The 18,809-nt window shown below is 44.4% G+C and overlaps 2 protein-coding genes and 1 pseudogene across 13 annotated transcripts in view; 2 read left to right on the forward strand and 1 right to left on the reverse strand.

The window, feature by feature from the left end:
* The window catches only part of LOC148001892 (uncharacterized), a 53,193-nt gene that overhangs the window by 2,158 nt on the left and 32,226 nt on the right, over positions 1 to 18,809 (forward strand). For 3 of the 12 annotated variants that reach the window (XR_015636307.1, XR_015636312.1, XR_015636303.1), the window contains exons 1-2: positions 6,110 to 6,312; positions 14,761 to 14,988. Coding sequence is in view for 2 of the 12 variants with exons in the window: in XM_087582016.1 (XP_087438142.1) it covers positions 14,844 to 14,988 (145 nt within the window). In the remaining 10 variants the exon portion in view is untranslated. Of the gene's footprint in view, positions 1 to 1,431; positions 1,520 to 2,451; positions 2,531 to 5,676; positions 5,771 to 6,109; positions 6,313 to 14,760; positions 14,989 to 15,684; positions 15,832 to 16,097; positions 16,401 to 18,809 lie in introns of those variants that run through there. The other 9 variants (XR_015636308.1, XR_015636309.1, XR_015636311.1 and 6 more) reach the window with 8 other exon arrangements.
* Positions 8,223 to 18,809, reverse strand: part of Hsd11b1 (hydroxysteroid 11-beta dehydrogenase 1) — a 70,191-nt gene continuing 59,604 nt past the window's right edge. Inside the window, exons 10-14 of the mRNA XM_087580055.1 lie at positions 14,099 to 14,243; positions 12,827 to 12,964; positions 12,371 to 12,621; positions 11,953 to 12,321; positions 8,223 to 10,169 (exon numbers count right to left, since the gene is read on the reverse strand). Coding sequence (XP_087436181.1) covers positions 8,223 to 10,169; positions 11,953 to 12,321; positions 12,371 to 12,621; positions 12,827 to 12,964; positions 14,099 to 14,243 — 2,850 coding nt within the window. The remainder of the gene's footprint in view (positions 10,170 to 11,952; positions 12,322 to 12,370; positions 12,622 to 12,826; positions 12,965 to 14,098; positions 14,244 to 18,809) is intronic.
* On the forward strand, positions 14,479 to 14,614 carry LOC120096391 (small nucleolar RNA SNORA48; annotated as a pseudogene).

Raw genomic sequence — 18,809 nt, forward strand, 5'->3', positions numbered from 1 at the left:
CAAATGGGATATTCCAGAGCAACTCAGGATAGATAGGCTGGAAGCTGAGTTGGTGCAAGTTCACGGACAGCTCTGGAACCTTCTGAACCAGCCACTCAGTATGCAAGCCAGATGATTGATGTGGCTGCCGTGACCATACAGTTTGACATGTGTGAGGCAGGTGTGAGGCAGGTGTGAGACAGGTGTGAGGCAAGTGTGAGGCAGGTGTGAGGCAGGTGTGAGGCAAGTGTGAGGCAGGTATGAGACAGGTGTGAGGCAGGTGTGAGACAGGTGTGAGGCAGGTGTGAGGCAGGTGTGAGGCAGGTGTGAGACAGGTGTGAGACAGGTGTGAGGCAGGTGTGAGGCAGGTGTGAGGCAAGTGTGAGGCAGGTGTGAGGCAGGTGTGAGGCAGGTGTGAGGCAGGTGTGAGACAGGTGTGAGGCAGATAATGAGATGTTCAAGTAGCTAGGATAAGTTTTGTTTACATGGAGAACTTAACACAATCCTCTTCATGACTGTTACCATCTCATTCTCTGAAGAGAAAAAGGCAAGAAGCAGGCAGGAAGGAAACACACAGGCCAGATTCTTACACTAGATCAGGGAGGTGGGTAGGGTGAGAGATGCCTGAGAACACAGTGAGGCAGGAGATTGTATCAGAATTGCATAGGTTCTTTGGACTTTACTAAAAGCTATATAGACATGTATACAGAGATCAAAATCTTTCTTAGGGCTGGGTACTCTTTGGGTGCCGCACCTATGCTACTGGGACTAACACATTAATAATGTGTGCTCAAAGCCACGTGGCATGGGTGCATGGGTGCATGGGTGCATGAGTTCATGAGTGCATGGATGCATGGATGCATGGATACAGGGGTGCATGAGTCCATGAGTGTATGGGTGCATGTTGGATGAGTGCATAGGCACATGGGTACATGAGTGTATGGGTGCATGAGTGCATGAGTACATGATGCATGGGTGAATGAGTGCATAGGTGCATGAGTGTATGGATACATGAATGCATGGGTGCATGAGTCCATGGGTACATGGATGCATGGATGCATGGGTGCACGAGTGCATGAGTCCATGAGTGTATGGACTCATGGTTGGATGATTGTATGGGTCCATGGGTGCATGAATGCATTGTCAGTCCAAGTAATTTATTCTGGTGTAAAGCTCCAGGTACTTTTATTAGTATATTAGTGGTATCTGTAGTACCTGCTGTAGTTTGGACCCCCCAAAGTCCCACAGCTCAGAGCCTAGCTCCCCGTCTCAGCACTGCTGAGAGGTGCTGGAATCTTGGGAATGGGCTTTGTGGAGGTGGTTAGACTGTTGGAAGCATGTCCTCAGAGGGGAGAGCCCATCTAGGCTCTTCTTTCCACTTTCCATTTTCTAGTCATGAGGCGAGCCTTTGCTCTGTCATGAAGTCCTTCTCTGTTGCTCACCTTACCACAGGCCTGGAAACACCTGAGGTAACTGACCATGGACTGAACCTTTCAAACTCTTCTTTCTTCATTACTGATTTTCTTGGGAGTTTGCTAAGGTGAGCAAAAGCTGATTGATCAATCCTGAGTCTGTCAGGAGGTCTGGGGTCAGTTAGTCTCTCAAAGACTTTGCTCTTTTGTCTTTCAAAAATTTTGCTGGTCACTATTTAATCAGATGTCCACACATCTCAGAAGTCGTCCAGCATCCACTCATTGGGAGGGAGGCAATGGTCTTCCTATATTTGCAAGGTTGTCTGATGTTACATGGAGCTAGCTACAGTTCACATCTGTGGCAGAACAGGCACTCAGCCCTCTGTGAGGTCTGTGTGGGCCTGAGTGTTGTTTAGACATAAAAATCTCGGGTTTCTACGTAAGAAGTGTTCACTGTAAGTAAGATCTGTGCTTGTTGTATAGATTCTGTGAGGTGACTGCCTGCTATCAAGAACCATTTACTTTCCACCCAACATGCAGGAGGCTGAGTTTTGTCTGCAGTACCATCTACAGATTGGGCACAGGGGTGTACGCATGTAATCCCAGAGCTCTGGAGGCAGGAAGATTAGGAGTTCAAGGTCATTCTCTGTTACACGAGGAATCTGAGGCCAGCCCATATATCCTACATAAAAAATTATTACATCAGAGTCAGAGCCACAACCTTGCACAAAGCCCACTGCAACCTCACACACAATCATACACATACCATGCACATATATACACATATATACATCCAGTAACACATACACACACACACACACACACACACACACACACACACACACACACACAGCAGCTTCTGCAAGGACATTTGTTTGCCCTGTTTAGTCTTGGACAGATTACACCTTTGTCATTGGTTCTTCCCACTGGGATAATTTAAAAGATCTCATTTAATCCCCACTTTGTTTTTAAAGACTCTGCTTGCTTCACCTCCAACTACCTTGGGGTTCACTGTAGCATGTGTCCCTGTGTAGCTAACTAATCTGTTTCTGCTGTTTAGCTCAACAATGCTGAAGACCCAGAGGCTTGCCATAGTGCATCTATAACAGGATCTGCTCTTAGGGTCAGCATTGCAAAGGGTAAGTTACCTTTTGTCTTGGGATCATAAGAGGGGAGCACGCTAAGCTTTAATTTAGCATTCTTCAAGATATATTCTCAGGCATCGGGAGGGGTTTATCCTGTATGGATAGGCACGCACATATGTAGTAACCGACAGAAAAGCGACGTTAAGGTAGGCTGACAAAGGAGGCCTTCCAGCCAACACAAGACAAACAGCTGTCAGTTTTCAGAGCACTCAGCATCTTTCCTTCCTCCTCTGAGGCCAGGGAGAAAAGCACAGGATCCTCACAAGTTAAGATTTCCCCTCATTCTGCAGGGCTGTTTTCTACACTGGTGTCCTACCCTTTCAGGGCCCAGCCTAAGCTCCCACTTTTTTTAGGCAGTGTGAGCTAACAAACAGTACTTGGAGACTAAGGCAATGGCATTACTTACTTAAGGACATATTTATATTACCAAGTTATGGAATCATCCTTTAATTAGAAATAAAAATGTAAAGTGCTTCTGCTTGTTTGCCTCATAAAAGCCATTTACTCCTGTGGCTTTTGAGGTCAGAACCCTCACTGGTGGCTTCAGTTCAGAGTCCCAAGGACTCAACAGAGGTGACTGTGTGATTCTAGAGACTTGGGCTCTAGAGTAAGATGGTTATTTAGTAGTGTGGTCACTATTTTTCTGAGAGGCCCAGCCCTGGTTAAGCTATCCTAATTATGTCACAAATGGTGTCCACTCTGGAGGGAGTCACTCCCTCCCCAGAATCTTTTCTACTTTTCGACATACACCTTTCAAATCTGTTTTTTATTGGGCATGATCTGTCTCAGATATCAATGCAGGGGAGTTGTTCTGAACCCACCCACTAGGCACGGGGATGTATACTGCACTGTCAGCCTATGGGAAAAGGTAGATACTGAAAACTGGCTGGGAAGAACTCAGGACCGCACCATTAAAAGATTTCTTTTGATAATCTCATGTAGCTCAAGGTGGTCTTAAACTAAACTTCTGGTCCTGCTGAGCAATGGGATTGTAGGTGTCCACCACCATGTTTGGCCCTAAAAGATTTTTAAAATCCTACTGACTGTCACAGTAAGTTCCATGCCTTTCCTGTCGTTTTAGCTTCTGTCCAGTTACCCATCTTTTGTTTCTACATATGGGACCCACCATTGTGCTTTTTGTTTAAACTTGGTGCTAAGTTATTAATATGTTTCACGTCTCCATAATTTTCACTGTTAGGGCTGTTTAATGATTTCTTTATTATTGGAAAGCTCCCATGTTCCCTAGCATTCCCTCGTGGTAATTATTAACCACTGGCAAGTCCAACACAAACAAATCTTTTTTTTTTTTTACATTCAAGAGTATTTACTAGAACAAAATGACAAAGTATCATTCATCAGCAGAAGCCTGTGACTGACAACAGTAGAAAGGTAACTGGCCCTTTTGTAGTGAAGCTTGTGCTTTAGGAAAGAGAGGCGAGCTTACATCTTGGAGCTTCCCAGGAAGCAGCCCTAGAATGAGAGAACCTCCAAGTATCACCTTCTTGGGGGACAGGGTCTCTCACATTCCAGGGCTGGCATCAAACACACCGTGTAACCAACAGTAACACTGAACTCATGACCCTCCTGCCTCCGTTTCCCAAGTACTAGAATTACAGGTATGCATCACACTCAGTGTATGTGGTCATGGGGGTCAACACAAACAAATCTTAATTCACACTGTTAAGGTGAACATGAACTTTAACGTTCTAAGGATCATTCGGATCTGAGATAATGTTCCACAGCATAGCAGGATTCCTTTACAGAGCCTCTGCCACTTGCTCCCCAAGGCTGTCTTCCACTGCAGTGGCCTGGGACATAGATTGCAGGGGAACTGGGATGTTGGACTATTTCAGCTCGAAGCTGGACTAGCTTTTCTATGAAGGCTTGCTCATTCAGGGTCAGAAAAATATCCAACCTCTCTGCTGCTTAGATTTCTCCACTGCTAAATGTCATATCAATAATGTTGACATGGATTGGGTGTAGCTCTAGGGCAGGGTGTGCTTAGATCCTGGTCTGGGGAGACCCTATTTTACTGAGATTGTAGGACCACCATGTTTGTCCCTAAAAGACTTTAAAAATCCTACTGCCTGACTGCCTTAGCATGTTACTAAAATGATACCAGTACACTCAGTCGGGGCTGGGGGAATATTGCAGGTGAGCAGTGCTTGCCCAACATGCATGATGTCCCGGTTTCAGTCTATGACACCACATGGCCTAGGACCCAAGAGTCCAGGAGGTAGATTTCAAGGTCATCCTTAGTTACATAGGGAATTTAAGGCCAGCTTGCTCTTCATGAGTCCCTGTCTCCAAAAACCAACCAACCAACCAACCAACCAAAAAGCAAACAGCAGTCAAACATAACATCACTATAGTGACACCTGCAATTGGGATTGCTGGCTTGTGACTTAACAGTCATAGTGAGAGGCACCTCCTTCCGATCTCTAACTCTGTGACAAGGGAGGAGCTACCCTAGGAAACTAGTGCATTTTGTTTGTACTTCTTAAAAGTTATTTTTTAGTTACTTTATAAAGAAATGGGTCTCATTATGACACACAAACACAGATAGATAGATGATAGATAGATGTGTGTGTGTCTCTGTGTATGCATGTATGTGTGTGCATGTGTGTATATGTGTGTGTGTAGTATGTATGTGTGTGTATGTGTATGTGTGTGTATAGTGTGTGTATGTGTGTGTGTAGTGTGTGTGTTGTATGTGTGTGTAGTGTGTGTATGTGTGTGTATGTGTGTATGTAGTGTGTATGTGTGTGTATGTGTGTGTAGTGTGTATGTGTAGTGTGTGTGTGTGTGTGTGTGTGTGTGTGTGTGTGCTTGGTTCCTGTTTACTTGATACAATGTTGTAAGTATATCCATAGAAGATAAAAAGATTTTAAAGCAATCATCTGGAAGACTCATAAACATACAGCCTCTCACTTCACAGGATGATGAGAAAAGTTAAAACGTATTTTTTTGGTTCTTTTTTTTTTTTTTTTTTTTTTTTGGAGCTGGGGACCGAACCCAGGGCCTTGCGCTTCCTAGGCAAGCGCTCTACCACTGAGCTAAATCCCCAACCCCTAAAACGTATTTTTTAAAGTTCATCCAACACAACACAATTAACCCTGTTATTTTTTCTTTTTTCTTAGACAGGGTCTCATGTGGCCCAGGTCAGCATCAAACTCACTATATCACCAAGGAATTGAGTTCATGATTCTCCTCCTCTCAGAAATTGGATTACAGGTGTGCACATCACACTGCTGTGGTGTGGGGGATGAAACCAGGGCTTTGTATCCACCATCTGAGTCACTCCCTGCCTCCTTGCCAGGATTTTTAATAGATATGTGCCATGTGATTGGAGAAGAGAGATTTCTAGTGTCCTCATGTCTAGATGTCTAATTCCCGGTTTCTCCTAAGTAGCGTCTGTGGGCGTCAGACGAGGAAAAGCTTGGGAATCTTGGTAGAAAGACATACAAACAACTGTTGGGTGGACAATGGGAGTAGAGAACACTTTGGCCAGGGGAGATGGGGGAGGGGAGTGCAGTGGTTTGAATGTGCTTGGCCTGTGGGAAGTGGCACCACTAGGAGGTGTGGCCTTGGTGGAGGAAGTGTCACTGTGTAGGTCATCTCCTAATGCTCAAGCTCCATGCAGTGTGGACAAAGAGTCTCTTTCTGGCTGCCTTCAGATTAAGATGCAGAACTCTCAATTCCTTCTCCAGCCCCACGTTTGCCTGGATAATACCACGTTTCCTGTGATTTTGATAATGGACCGAACCTCTGAAACTGTAAGCTAAGAGTTGTCTGGGTCATGGTGTCTCTTCACAGCGATAAAATCCTAACTAAGACAGGGATACTGACAGAGGAATACAATTCCATGTCCTTTGAGAATCAGAAGCCAAGCAGGTGACCTGGGATGTGCCTACAGATACCAAAGGTTCAATTATCTTCAAGGTTGGCTTTGGATAGAAACCAGCTTCTTCTCCCAACAGAGAACTTGTCTCTACTCTCTCCCTCATCCTTTTGCCAGGCCTAGTACCTTTCTGAGAGTGACACTAAAGGTTGCTATTAATCAGGACTGTTTTCCACAGCTCCAAGCCAATCTCCTGGGTGGCTGGAGCAGGGAAGATCAAGGTATTGGAGCTGACTTCTCCTCCCCAGGTCTGGTTGTGGCCCACAGACCATTATCTCTTTGTGGGCTCTGGCTGGAACAGTGATGGTTTTGGAGTAGATCCTTTCCAGAAAGGTCTATATGCTGTGATGCTGCCTACATGTATGCAACCACTGGGTGGCGCTGCTGCCCGTCTGCAAGCAGGAGGCTGGTGATAGACCTGGTAGTTAAGGCCTTGTGCTTTGGGTGTGGTGGTATTCTTGGGGTTCATTCTTTTTTTTTTATTAACTTGAGTATTTCTTATATACATTTCGAGTGTTATTCCCTTTCCCGGTTTCCGGGCAAACATCCCCCTCCCCCTCCCCTTCCCTATGGGTGTTCCCCTCCCCATCCTCCCCCCATTGCCGCCCTCCCCCCAACAGTCTAGTTCACTGGGGGTTCAGTCTTAGCAGGACCCAGGGCTTCCCCTTCCACTGGTGCTCTTACTAGGATATTCATTGCTACCTATGAGGTCAGAGTCCAGGGTCAGTCCATGTATAGTCTTCAGGTAGTGGCTTAGTCCCTGGAAACTCTGGTTGTTTGGCATTGTTGTACATATGGGGTCTCGAGCCCCTTCAAGCTCTTCCAGTTCTTTCTCTGATTCCTTCAACGGGGGTCCTATTCTCAGTTCAGTGGTTTGCTGCTGGCATTCGCCTCTGTATTTGCTGCATTCTGGCTGTGTCTCTCAGGAGCGATCTACATCCGGCTCCTGTCGGCCTGCACTTCTTTGCTTCATCCATCTTGTCTAATAGGGTGGCTGTATATGTATGGGCCACATGTGGGGCAGGCTCTGAATGGGTGCTCCTTCAGTCTCTGTTTTAATCTTTGCCTCTCTATTCCCTGCCAAGGGTATTCTTGTTCCCCTTTTAAAGAAGGAGTGAAGCATTCACATTTTGATCATCCGTCTGAGTTTCATTTGTTCTAGGCATCTAGGGTAATTCAAGCATCTGGGCTAATAGCTACTTATCAATAAGCGCATACCATGTGTGTTTTTCTGTGATTGGGTTACCTCACTCAGGATGATATTTTCCAGTTCCAACCATTTGCCTATGAATTTCATAAAGCCGTTGTTTTTGATAGCTGAGTAATATTCCATTGTGTAGATGTACCACATTTTCTGGATCCATTCCTCTGTTGAAGGGCATCTGGGTTCTTTCCAGCTTCTGGTTATTATAAATAAGGCTGCGATGAACATAGTGGAGCACGTGTCTTTTTTATATGTTGGGGTATCTTTTGGGTATATGCCCAAGAGAGGTATAGCTGGGTCCTCAGGCAGTTCAATGTCCAATTTTCTGAGGAACCTCCAGACTGATTTCCAGAATGGTTGTATCAGTCTGCAACCCCACCAACAATGGAGGAGTGTTCTTCTTTCTCCACATCCTCTCCAGCATCTGCTGTCACCTGAGTTTTTGATCTTAGCCATTCTCACTGGTGTGAGGTGAAATCTCAGGGTTGTTTTGATTTGCATTTCCCTTATGACTAAAGATATTGAACATTTTTTTAGGTGTTTCTCAGTCATTCAGCATTCCTCAGCTGTGAATTCTTTGTTTAGCTCTGAACCCCATTTTTAATAGGGTTATTTGTCTCCCTGCGGTCTAACTTCTTGAGTTCTTTGTATATTTTGGATATAAGCCCTCTATCTGTTGTAGGATTGGTAACGATCTTTTCCCAATCTGTTGGTTGCCGATTTGTCCTAACCACAGTGTCCTTTGCCTTACAGAAGCTTTGCAGTTTTATGAGATCCCATTTGTCGATTCTTGATCTTAGAGCATAAGCCATTGGTGTTTTGTTCAGGAAATTTTTTCCAGTGCCCATGTGTTCCAGATGCTTCCCTAGTTTTTCTTCTATTAGTTTGAGTGTATCTGGTTTGATGTGGAGGTCCTTGACCCACTTGGACTTAAGCTTTGTACAGGGTGATAAGCATGGATCGATCTGCTTTCTTCTACATGCTGACCTCCAGTTGAACCAGCACCATTTGCTGAAAATGCTATCTTTTTTCCATTGGATGGTTTTGGCTCCTTTGTCAAAAATCAAGGGACCATAGGTATGTGGGTTCATTTCTGGGTCTTCAATTCTATTCCATTGGTCTATCTGTCTGTCTCTGTACCAATACCATGCAGTTTTAATCACTATTGCTCTGTAATACTGCTTGAGTTCAGGGATAGTGATTCTCCCAGAAGTCCTTTTATTGTTGAGGATAGTTTTAGCTATCCTGGGTTTTTTGTTATTCCAGATGAATTTGCAAATTGTTCTGTCTAACTCTCTGAAGAATTGGATTGGTATTTTGATGGGGATTGCATTGAAACTGTAGATCGTTTTTGGTAAAATGGCCATTTTTACTTTATTAATCCTGCCAATCCATGAGCATGGGAGATCTTTCCATCTTCTGAGGTCTTCTTCAATTTCTTTCTTCAGAGTCTTGAACTTCTTATTGTACAAATCTTTTACTTGCTTGGTTAAAGTCACACCGAGGTACTTTATATTATTTGGGTCTATTATGAAGGGTGTCGTTTCCCTAATTTCTTTCTCGGCTTGTTTCTCTTTTGTGTAGAGGAAGGCTACTGATTTATTTGAGTTAATTTTATACCCAGCCACTTTGCTGAAGTTGTTTATCAGCTTTAGTAGTTCTCTGGTGGAACTTTTGGGATCACTTAAATATACTATCATATCATCTGCAAATAGTGATATTTTGACTTCTTCTTTTCCGATCTGTATCCCCTTGACCTCCTTTTGTTGTCTGATTGCTCTGGCTAGAACTTCAAGAACTATATTGAATAAGTAGGGAGAGAGTGGGCAGCCTTGTCTAGTCCCTGATTTTAGTGGGATTGCTTCAAGTTTCTTTCCATTTAGTTTAATGTTAGCAACTGGTTTGCTGTATATGGCTTTTACTATGTTTAGGTATGGGCCTTGAATTCCTATTCTTTCCAGTACTTTTATCATGAAGGGGTGTTGAATTTTGTCAAATGCTTTCTCAGCATCTAATGAAATGATCATGTGGTTTTGTTCTTTCAGTTTGTTTATATAATGGATCACGTCAATGGTTTTCCGTATATTAAACCATCCCTGCATGCCTGGGATGAAGCCTACTTGATCATGGTGGATGATTGTTTTGATGTGCTCTTGGATTCGGTTTACCAGAATTTTATTGAGTATTTTTGCGTCGATATTCATAAGGGAAATTGGTCTGAAGTTCTCTTTCTTTGTTGGGTCTTTGTGTGGTTTAGGTATAAGAGTAATCGTGGCTTCATAGAAGGAATTCGGTAGTGATCCATCTGTTTCAATTTTGTGGAATAGTTTGGATAATATTGGTATGAGGTCTTCTATGAAGGTCTGATAGAATTCTGCACTAAACCCATCTGGACCTGGGCTCTTTTTGGTTGGGAAATCTTTAATGACTGCTTCTATTTCCTTAGGAGTTATGGGGTTGTTTAACTGGTTTATCTGTTCCTGATTTAACTTCGGTACCTGGTATCTGTCTAGGAAATTGTCCATTTCCTGCAGATTTTCAAGTTTTGTTGAATATAGGCTTTTATAGATCTGATGATTTTTTTAATTTCCTCTGATTCTGTAGTTATGTCTCCCTTTTCATTTCTGATTTTGTTAATTTGGACACACTCTCTGTTTCCTCTCGTTAGTCTGGCTAAGGGTTTACCTATCTTCTTGATTTTCTCAAAGAACCAACTTTTGGTTCTGTTGATTCTTTCTATGGTCCTTTTTGTTTCTACTTGGTTAATTTCAGCTCTGAGTTTGATTATTTCCTGCCTTCTACTCCTCCTGGATTTATTTGCTTCTTTTTTTTCTAGAGCTTTTAGGTGTGCCGTCAAGCTGCTGACATATGCTCTTTCCTGTTTCTTTCTGCAGGCACTCAGCGTTATGAGTTTTCCTCTTAGCACAGCTTTCATTGTGTCCCATAAGTTTGGGTATGTTGTACCTTCATTTTCATTAAATTCTAAGAAGTCTTTAATTTCTTTCTTTATTTCTTCCTTGACCATGTTATCATTGAGTAGAGCATTGTTCAATTTCCACGTATATGTGGGCATTCTTCCCTTATTGTTATTGAAGACCAGTTTTAGGCCGTGGTGATCTGATAGCACGCATGGGATTATTTCTATCTTTCTGTACCTGTTGAGGCCTTTTTTTTGACCAATTATATGATCAATTTTGGAGAAAGTACCATGAGGAGCTGAGAAGAAGATATATCCTTTTGCTTTAGGATAGAATGTTCTATAAATATCTGTTAAGTCCATTTGGCTCATGACTTCTCTTAGTCTGTCTACGTCTCTGTTTAATTTCTGTTTCCATGATCTGTCCATTGATGAGAGTGTGGTGTTGAAATCTCCTACTATTATTGTGTGAGGTGCAATGTGTGTTTTGAGCTTTAGTAAGGTTTCTTTTACGTATGTAGGTGCCCTTGTATTTGGGGCATAGATATTTAGGATTGAGAGTTCATCTTGGTGGATATTTCCTTTGATGAATATGAGGTGTCCTTCCTTATCTTTTTTGATGACTTTTAGTTGAAAATTGATTTTATTCGATATTAGAATGGGTACTCCAGCTTGCTTCTTCAGACCATTTGCTTGGAACGTTGTTTTCCAGCCTTTCACTCTGAGGTAGTATCTGTCTTTGTCTCTGAGGTGTGTTTCCTGTAGGCAGCAGAATGCAGGGTCCTCGTTGAGTATCCAGTTTGTTAATCTATGTCTTTTTATTGGGGAGTTGAGGCCATTGATGTTGAGAGATATTAAGGAATAGTGATTATTGCTTCCTGTTATATTCATATTTGGATGTGAGGTTATGTTTGTGTGCTTTTCTTCTCTTTGTTTTGTTGCCAAGACGATTAGTTTCTTGCTTCTTCTAGGGTATAGCTTGCCTCCTTATGTTGGGCTTTACCATTTATTATCCTTTGTAGGAGTGGATTTATAGAAAGATATTGTGTAAATTTGGTTTTGTCATGGAATATCTTGGTTTCTCCATCTATGTTAATTGAGAGTTTTGCAGGATACAGTAACCTGGGCTGGCATTTGTGTTCTCTTAGGGTCTGTATGACATCAGTCCAGGATCTTCTGGCCTTCATAGTTTCTGGCGAAAAGTCTGATGTGATTCTGATAGGTCTGCCTTTATATGTTACTTGACCTTTTTCCCTTACTGCTTTTAATATTCTTTCTTTATTTTGTGCATTTGGTGTTTTGACTATTATGTGACGGGAGGTGTTTCTTTTCTGGTCCAATCTATTTGGAGTTCTGTAGGCTTCTTGTATGCCTATGAGTATCTCTTTTTTTACGTTAGGGAAGTTTTCTTCTATGATTTTGTTGAAGATATTTACTGGTCCTTTGAGCTGGGAGTCTTTACTCTCTTCTATACCTATTATCCTTAGGTTTGATCTTCTCACTGAGTCCTGGATTTCCTGTATGTTTTGGACCAGTAGCTTTTTCTGCTTTACATTATCTTTGGCAGTTGAGTCAATGATTTCTATGGAATCTTCTGCTCCTGAGATTCTCTCCTCTATCTCTTGTATTCTCTTGGTGAAGCTTGTATCTACAGCTCCTTGTCTCTTCTTTTGGTTTTCTATATCCAGGGTTGTTTCCATGTGTTCTTTCTTGATTGCTTCTATTTCCATTTTTAATTCCTTCAACTGTTTGATTGTGTTTTCCTGGAATTTTTTTCAGGGATTTTTGCGATTCCTCTCTGTAGGCTTTTACCTGTTTATTAATGTTTTCCTGTGTTTCTCTAAGAGAGTTCTTCACGTCTTTCTTGAAGTCCTCCAGCATCATAATCAAATATGATTTTGAAACTAGATCTTGCTTTTCTGGTGTGTTTGGATATTCCGTGTTTGTTTTGGTGGGGGAATTGGGCTCCGATGATGCCATGTAGTCTTGGTTTCTGTTGCTTGGGTTCCTGCGCTTGCCTCTCGCCATCAGATTATCTCTGGTGTTACTTTGTTCTGCTATTTCTGACAGTGGCTAGACTGTCCTATAAGCCTGTGTGTCAGGAGTGCTGTAGACCTGTTTTCCTGTTTTCTTTCAGCCAGTTATGGGGACTGAGTGTTCTGCTTTCGGGCATGTAGTTTTTCCTCTCTAGAGGTCCTCAGCTGTTCCTGTGGGCCTGTGTCTTGAGTTCACCAGGCAGGTCACTTGGAGTAGAAAAGTTGGTCTTACCTGTGGTCCTGAGGCTCACGTTTGCTCGTGGGTTGTTGCTTATGAGCTCTTCGTGGCGGCAGCAACCAGGAAGATCTGCGCCGCCCTTTCCGGGAGCTTCCGTGCACCAGGGTTCCAGATGGCGTTTGGTGTTTTCCTCTGGCATCAGAGATGTGTGCAGAGTGCAGTCTCTTCTGGTTTCCCAGGCGTGTCTGCCTCTCTGAAGGTTTAGCTCTCCCTCCCACGGGATTTGGGTGCAGAGAACTGTTTATCCAGTAGCTCCCTTCAGGTTATGGCGGTGTCTCAGGCGCAGCGGTCCTGCTGCTCTTGGGCCCTCCTCTACGGGAACCCTTGGGGTTCATTTTTGAATCTGTTTCTTGCAAGTCTATCCAAGCAAGAGGGCCTTGAAATATGCTAGTCAGTCACCTAGAAGAGACTCGGGAATTGTTTGCTCTGTCCTTTGTAATTCAGTGTGGGTGGTTGTGGAACTTTTTGGCACATCCTCAGTTTAAGAATCCGTTTGCATATTGGCTGCAGATATGATTTAGTTGGCCAAATGTTTGCCTAGCATTCAAGAGGGTCATCCCCAGCACTGCCTAAGCCAGGCGTGATGGTGCCTTCCCATAATGCCCTCTGCCCACAAAAGAGCAAAAGCACGTAGACATACAGTATCTGCCCTGACTCTTTCAGTTAATGTACGTTGAAACCGGCTTGAGGGTTGCAGTAGGCGAACTCCCTGACCTTGGTGTTTTTTCTCCCTCTCTGTCTCTCAGAGAGTTTATTTTGGCTCTCAGTTTCTGTGGAGTCATGGTGTGCTCTCTTGGCCCCATGTCTTCTTTTTAAACATTAGCCACAGTTACTAGGCAAAAGGCAGATTGCCCATACTGGGTATAAACCATCCCTTCTAGTCCCAGAGGAAGATGTCAGGAAGCCATACAAGCTAGACCAATCTTGTTATGTTTGCCCTTGGCCTCCCTTACTTCTCTACCCAGTTAGAGAGCCCCTTGTGCACATTGTAGACTCACTGGTCAGATACGCTGTTGGAACTGACTTTGTGTGTGTTTCTTCAGTGAATCTGCCTCCCTAGTGTCCCTAGCAGGGATCCCAAGAACTCTGAGGTGTAGTAGCTCTCAGGCTTGCTCACCCTGCATGACTGAGGTCTGTCCCCCTTTGACTTCCACCTGTGTCAGTTTGGGGCTACATGGAGTTGCTAGACAGAGGCTCATATGGAATCACTTTTTATACAAGTTTGTGGTGATCTGTGCAAGCCCATGTTTCTTCCAGTTTGTTTACCTTTTGTTGTTTGTTGTTCAACAAATGACTCCATTTTGGTTCTTGCGACCTCCACTGCCCTTACGTTTGATCGAGATTTTTCTGTGGAAACATTGCCGTCTTCTGTCCTGTCATGAGGGTCTGTTGTTCCTCTGTCCCACCTGTCCTGGGTGGTAGAGTGGGTGGGCGAGGTTGTGTGACCGATGAGTCAGCATCAGATCCTTTTAGCCACACTGGATCAACAGAGTTCGGGAAGAGCGCTTCTCTTCTCAGCTCCTGAGTGCTAAGGCAGCATTATTTTGTCAGAAATTCCACTTTAGCAGATTTTTGTTTTTTTTAAAAAAAGAGAAAACAGTAAAGATTAAAAAGGAAAATGCAAAATAAAAACAATTTTGATGCCCACTCCCTGGCAATGGGCAAAGAGACACCTTGGTGGTGTTCTTATACCAGTCAGGGGCAGAGTGGATGTGGTACTTTGTTCATCCTAGCCTGATGCCTGGCTTGGTGGTGAAGCTGTTTTATGCGTGGAACACATAAAAATTGAATCAAATTGATTTGAATCAAATCTAGGTAGTGTGGCGTGGGAAGAAGAAGACAGGTAGAGACCTGCATTCCACCATGCTACTCAATGCAGGCAGGGAAAGACATCCACAGACCTGTCCTTCACCCCACATCTCTGTCAGTCCATAGACACACAGAGCCCTACCTACCGCCACACAGCACTGTATGCGGAAGAAGTCAGACAGACAGAGACCTGCAGACCACCATGCCACCCACACACCTGCCCTCCAGTGCAAGGGATAGGTGGGCAGAAGACACCTGCTTGCTACAGTGCCATGCAGTGGGGACAGAGGATGCCACTCAGGGGCCTACCAGCTGCATGACCAGCCTGCAGCAGAAGCCACCACAGTGTGAGTATCTGATGGTCAGATGGGAGAGAGTGAGAGGTGGAACTAGAGACTTGAGGGTGGCCAGGAGTAACCTGCTATGAGCGGCCAGCCCTGCTACCTGGGACCATGATGAGGTCCCAGCATGAGCTGCCTCTGAGAGCCTCCATCTGTGGTTACTCAGCCAGCGTAGCCGGTGTCAGGGGTCTGTGTTGTTACCACTAAAAAGAACATGTAAATCTTGATTGGGGCAGCCACTGGGAAATCATGTGGGTATCCAGGAACTGTGCATGACTGTCCTTGTTCCTCACTGGCGACTGTGCTTTGGAGAGTTGGATCCATTTCTCAGGCTATGCACCTTGCCTGGCCAGGAGAGCAGAGCTGACCCTGATGTTGGGGGCACAGGTGAGCCAGCCCCGAGGGCATGAACATGGGAAAGCTAGTCCCACCACTTTTCTGCCATGAAGTGTCATGGATGTGGGGTGATGACCTCCCATGCCTCTTCCGTCACCACCTGTGGCACTTGGAATAGCTGGCCCTGCTGGGGTCATGAGAGCAGGAGAACTGTCCTTACCTCTTACAGGCTACAGTACTTGGGAGAGCAGGCCTCACCTGAACAGCATAATAGAGCTAACCTTGATGATGAGGGAATGGGTGAGCTGGTCTTGAGGATGTGAGGGAGAGCTGGCCCCATCACTCCTCTACCTCCTTAACCCTCAGCAACCGATGCAGCCAGAAGAGCTGACTCCAGGGTCATAAGAGCAGGAGAGCTGGCCCTGCCCCTCACCAGTGGCATCACTTGGGAGAGCGGGCCCTGGACTTCGTCTGGGCAACACAGTGGAGCTAGCCCTGATGGCAAAAGCACAGGCAAGCCAACCCTGAGGGTGAGTGGGAGAGCTGTCCCAGTGCCTTGCTGGCTTTAGTACTTAGGTGAGTGGACCTTAACTGGGCAAAACAGTGGAGCTGGCCCTGAGGATACAAGGTCAGAAGAACAAGAAGGCAGGGTGACCTAGCAGGAACAGGGCTGGAGAGTTTGTCCTGGTGGTGCGTCTGAGGGAGAACCGGCCAGGCTGACCCAGATCCAGGGTTCCAAGTTGGGCCACTCCAAAATCATTATCATCTCCACAACACAGGGCAACAACAGGATAACGGGGAGGAGACCTGGCCAGGATCCACTATTGATGGTGTGATGGAAGCCAGTGATCTCTATCTGGACCAATATCTCATTGCAACAAACATTTACAAGTGAAGATGTGTGGGCAGAGGAATATACTGTGGGACACATGGTTACATGCTACAGCTTCTGTGATGAGATGTTTTCTATGATGATGGTGATGATGATGGTGTGTGTGTGTGTGTGTGTGTGAAGTGCATGATGTGAAAATCACAAAAGAATCAATAAAAAGATTCCTGTGGTGGAGGAATAACTTTGAACCAAACCAAACCAAACCAAACCAAGCCAAACCAAACCAAACAACAAAATTTTTTCTACAGCAATACCAGTTTTTATCAAAGATAACCAAAGAAAAATCAATATGTTTATAAAATAAATCTAGGGCTGGGGATTTAGCTCAGTGGTAGAGCGCTTACCTAGGAAGCGCAAGGCCCTGGGTTCGGTCCCCAGCTCCTAAAAAAAGAACCAAAAAAAAAAAAATAAAATAAAATAAATCTAGTCTTACCAGGAAACTGTATTTGAGGAGTACCAGGAAACTGTATTTGAGGAGTACTTATTGACTTTTTTTTTTTTTAATGAATCTGATTGTAGATGTTTCCAAGTGAAACTGAAACCAGATGACAAAAGACTTTGAATAGCCTGGAGGAAAATTCTTGATGAAGCTTCAGCAACTACAGGAAACAGTTGTTTTCATGACCTAAAGGTTTTTTCCTTTAAGATATTTATTTTATTTATATGAGGTGCTGTCTTCAGACACACTAGGAGAGGGCATCAGATCCCAATACAGATGGTTGGGAGCCACCATGTGGTTGCTGGGAATTGAACTCAGGACCTCTGGAAGAGCAGTCAGTGCTCTTAACCACTGAGCCATCTTTCCAGCCATGACCTAAAGTTTGTTTGTTTTTTTTTTTTTTTAAGGTAACAGGGATGATTACCACTGTTACCTCAGGGCTGTCAGACTTCCATAAATTTTATGTAAACTTTACCTTGTGATTTACCTAGATATTTATGCCAATAACCTAGGTCACGTCTCACTGTAAAGTAATAGTTGCCCACCAAAACTTTTATTTAAAGTAGATCAACACTTAAAATAAAACCTGTTCTGTCAGACATAGAGAACCAGACTCTGTAGTCTGGTCTTACATCACTGTAGGGATAGTCAACTTTTTGAAGAATATGTTATACTTTGCACTAATCATAGTTTATACATACATTGCTTTCCTGAGACTCATCATCCTCTGCCAACTTCTGTGACTTGCTCAGAAGGCATTTTTTTAAAAACAAAAGTCTCCAAAGTTAAAAGATCAGGTTGTGTGTATATGCAAGGCATGCCTGGGTGGTGCACAGGGATTTGGGGTGGGTGCTGCAGTGGGGTATACACATTACACATTTACTGAGACCCATGGAACATACAACAAAAGGGTGAGTCCAAGTGTGAACTTGGCCTCCGACGGATGTGCTGATGATGCATGAGACTCTTGATAAAAGGGAAGGCTTGGGGTTGGGGCGTATGGGAATGTGGGGTTCTGCTGTGAACCCCAGACTGAGCTAAAGGTAATGCTCATTTACAAAGGCACAGACTTTCTGATGTCCTCATGTCCTTACAGGTCTTACTCAACGGTTACACACTGTGCTCCTTCCTTCCTCTCCTAAATGCTGGAATTACAGGAAGGAGCACAACCACACCACACTCGAGGCAGTTTTAATACATGGGCTTTGGGGAACATCTTCAAAATGTAGCAGCTGTGCTGGGTTGGGTCTGAGATGGTGGCCTAGAGTAGTCAAGCCGAGGAGAACAGTGGCCCAGAAGCTCTAGGGAAAGGTTGGTGGTTAGGTGAGAATTCAGGGTCCTAAGGAGTAGCCATTTGTGAGAAGCAGGTGGGAAACTGTGAGTCACCCCCTCAGGCGCCCTTTCTACCCCATGCACAAGGTCTTTGATGTCTACTTTGTACTCAGAGGAGGGAGCCACAGTTTCCCTACGATGGGCTGAGACCCAGCATGGCCCCCGGGAATGTGCTGACAGCTGGTGTGTGTCGGACATGTTAGGATCCCGAGAGCTGCGTCCTGCTCTGGCTGTATCTCTCTGTGCCTGTGGTTATTATGAAATAAGTCTCAGCTTGTTATGAGTTCAGTATGAAATGCCCCAAAGGCTCGTGCTGACAGCCTGTCCTCAGCTGCTCATGCCTTTTTGGGAAGTGTTGGAATTTTGAGTAGGTGGAATTCCTCGTTGGAGGAAGCAGGTCATTCTGTGTACATGAGACAGGGTCATATGTAGCCCAATCCAAACTTGCTGTATATCCAAGGATGATCTTGAAAATTTGACCCTCTGGCCTCGATTACCCAATGTTGAGGTGATGTGTGCCTAAATTGAAGGGCACCTCTTGTTCCTGGCCTCTTTCATGTGTGGTTTCACAGTGGGTAAGCAACTTCACTCTAACATGCTTGTCTCATAATGCTCCATGTCACCACAGCCCCATATCAAGGGCCTGGTGCTGTGGATATGAACTTCTGAAGCTATGTATCAGAACAGCCTCTCCTACTCTCATTCCTTCAGCTTCTTGTCCTCCAACTCCTCCAACTCCTCCAACTCTTCTCTTCCTCCTCCAGATCCTCCTCCTCTACTAGCTCCTCTTCTTTTATTTCTTCTCCTTCTCCTGCTTCTTCCTCCTCC

Source organism: Rattus norvegicus, chromosome 13 (assembly GCF_021556685.1).
Source record: "Rattus norvegicus strain SHRSP/BbbUtx chromosome 13, alternate assembly SHRSP_T2T, whole genome shotgun sequence".
In the NCBI taxonomy this organism is placed as follows: Eukaryota; Metazoa; Chordata; class Mammalia; order Rodentia; family Muridae; genus Rattus; species Rattus norvegicus.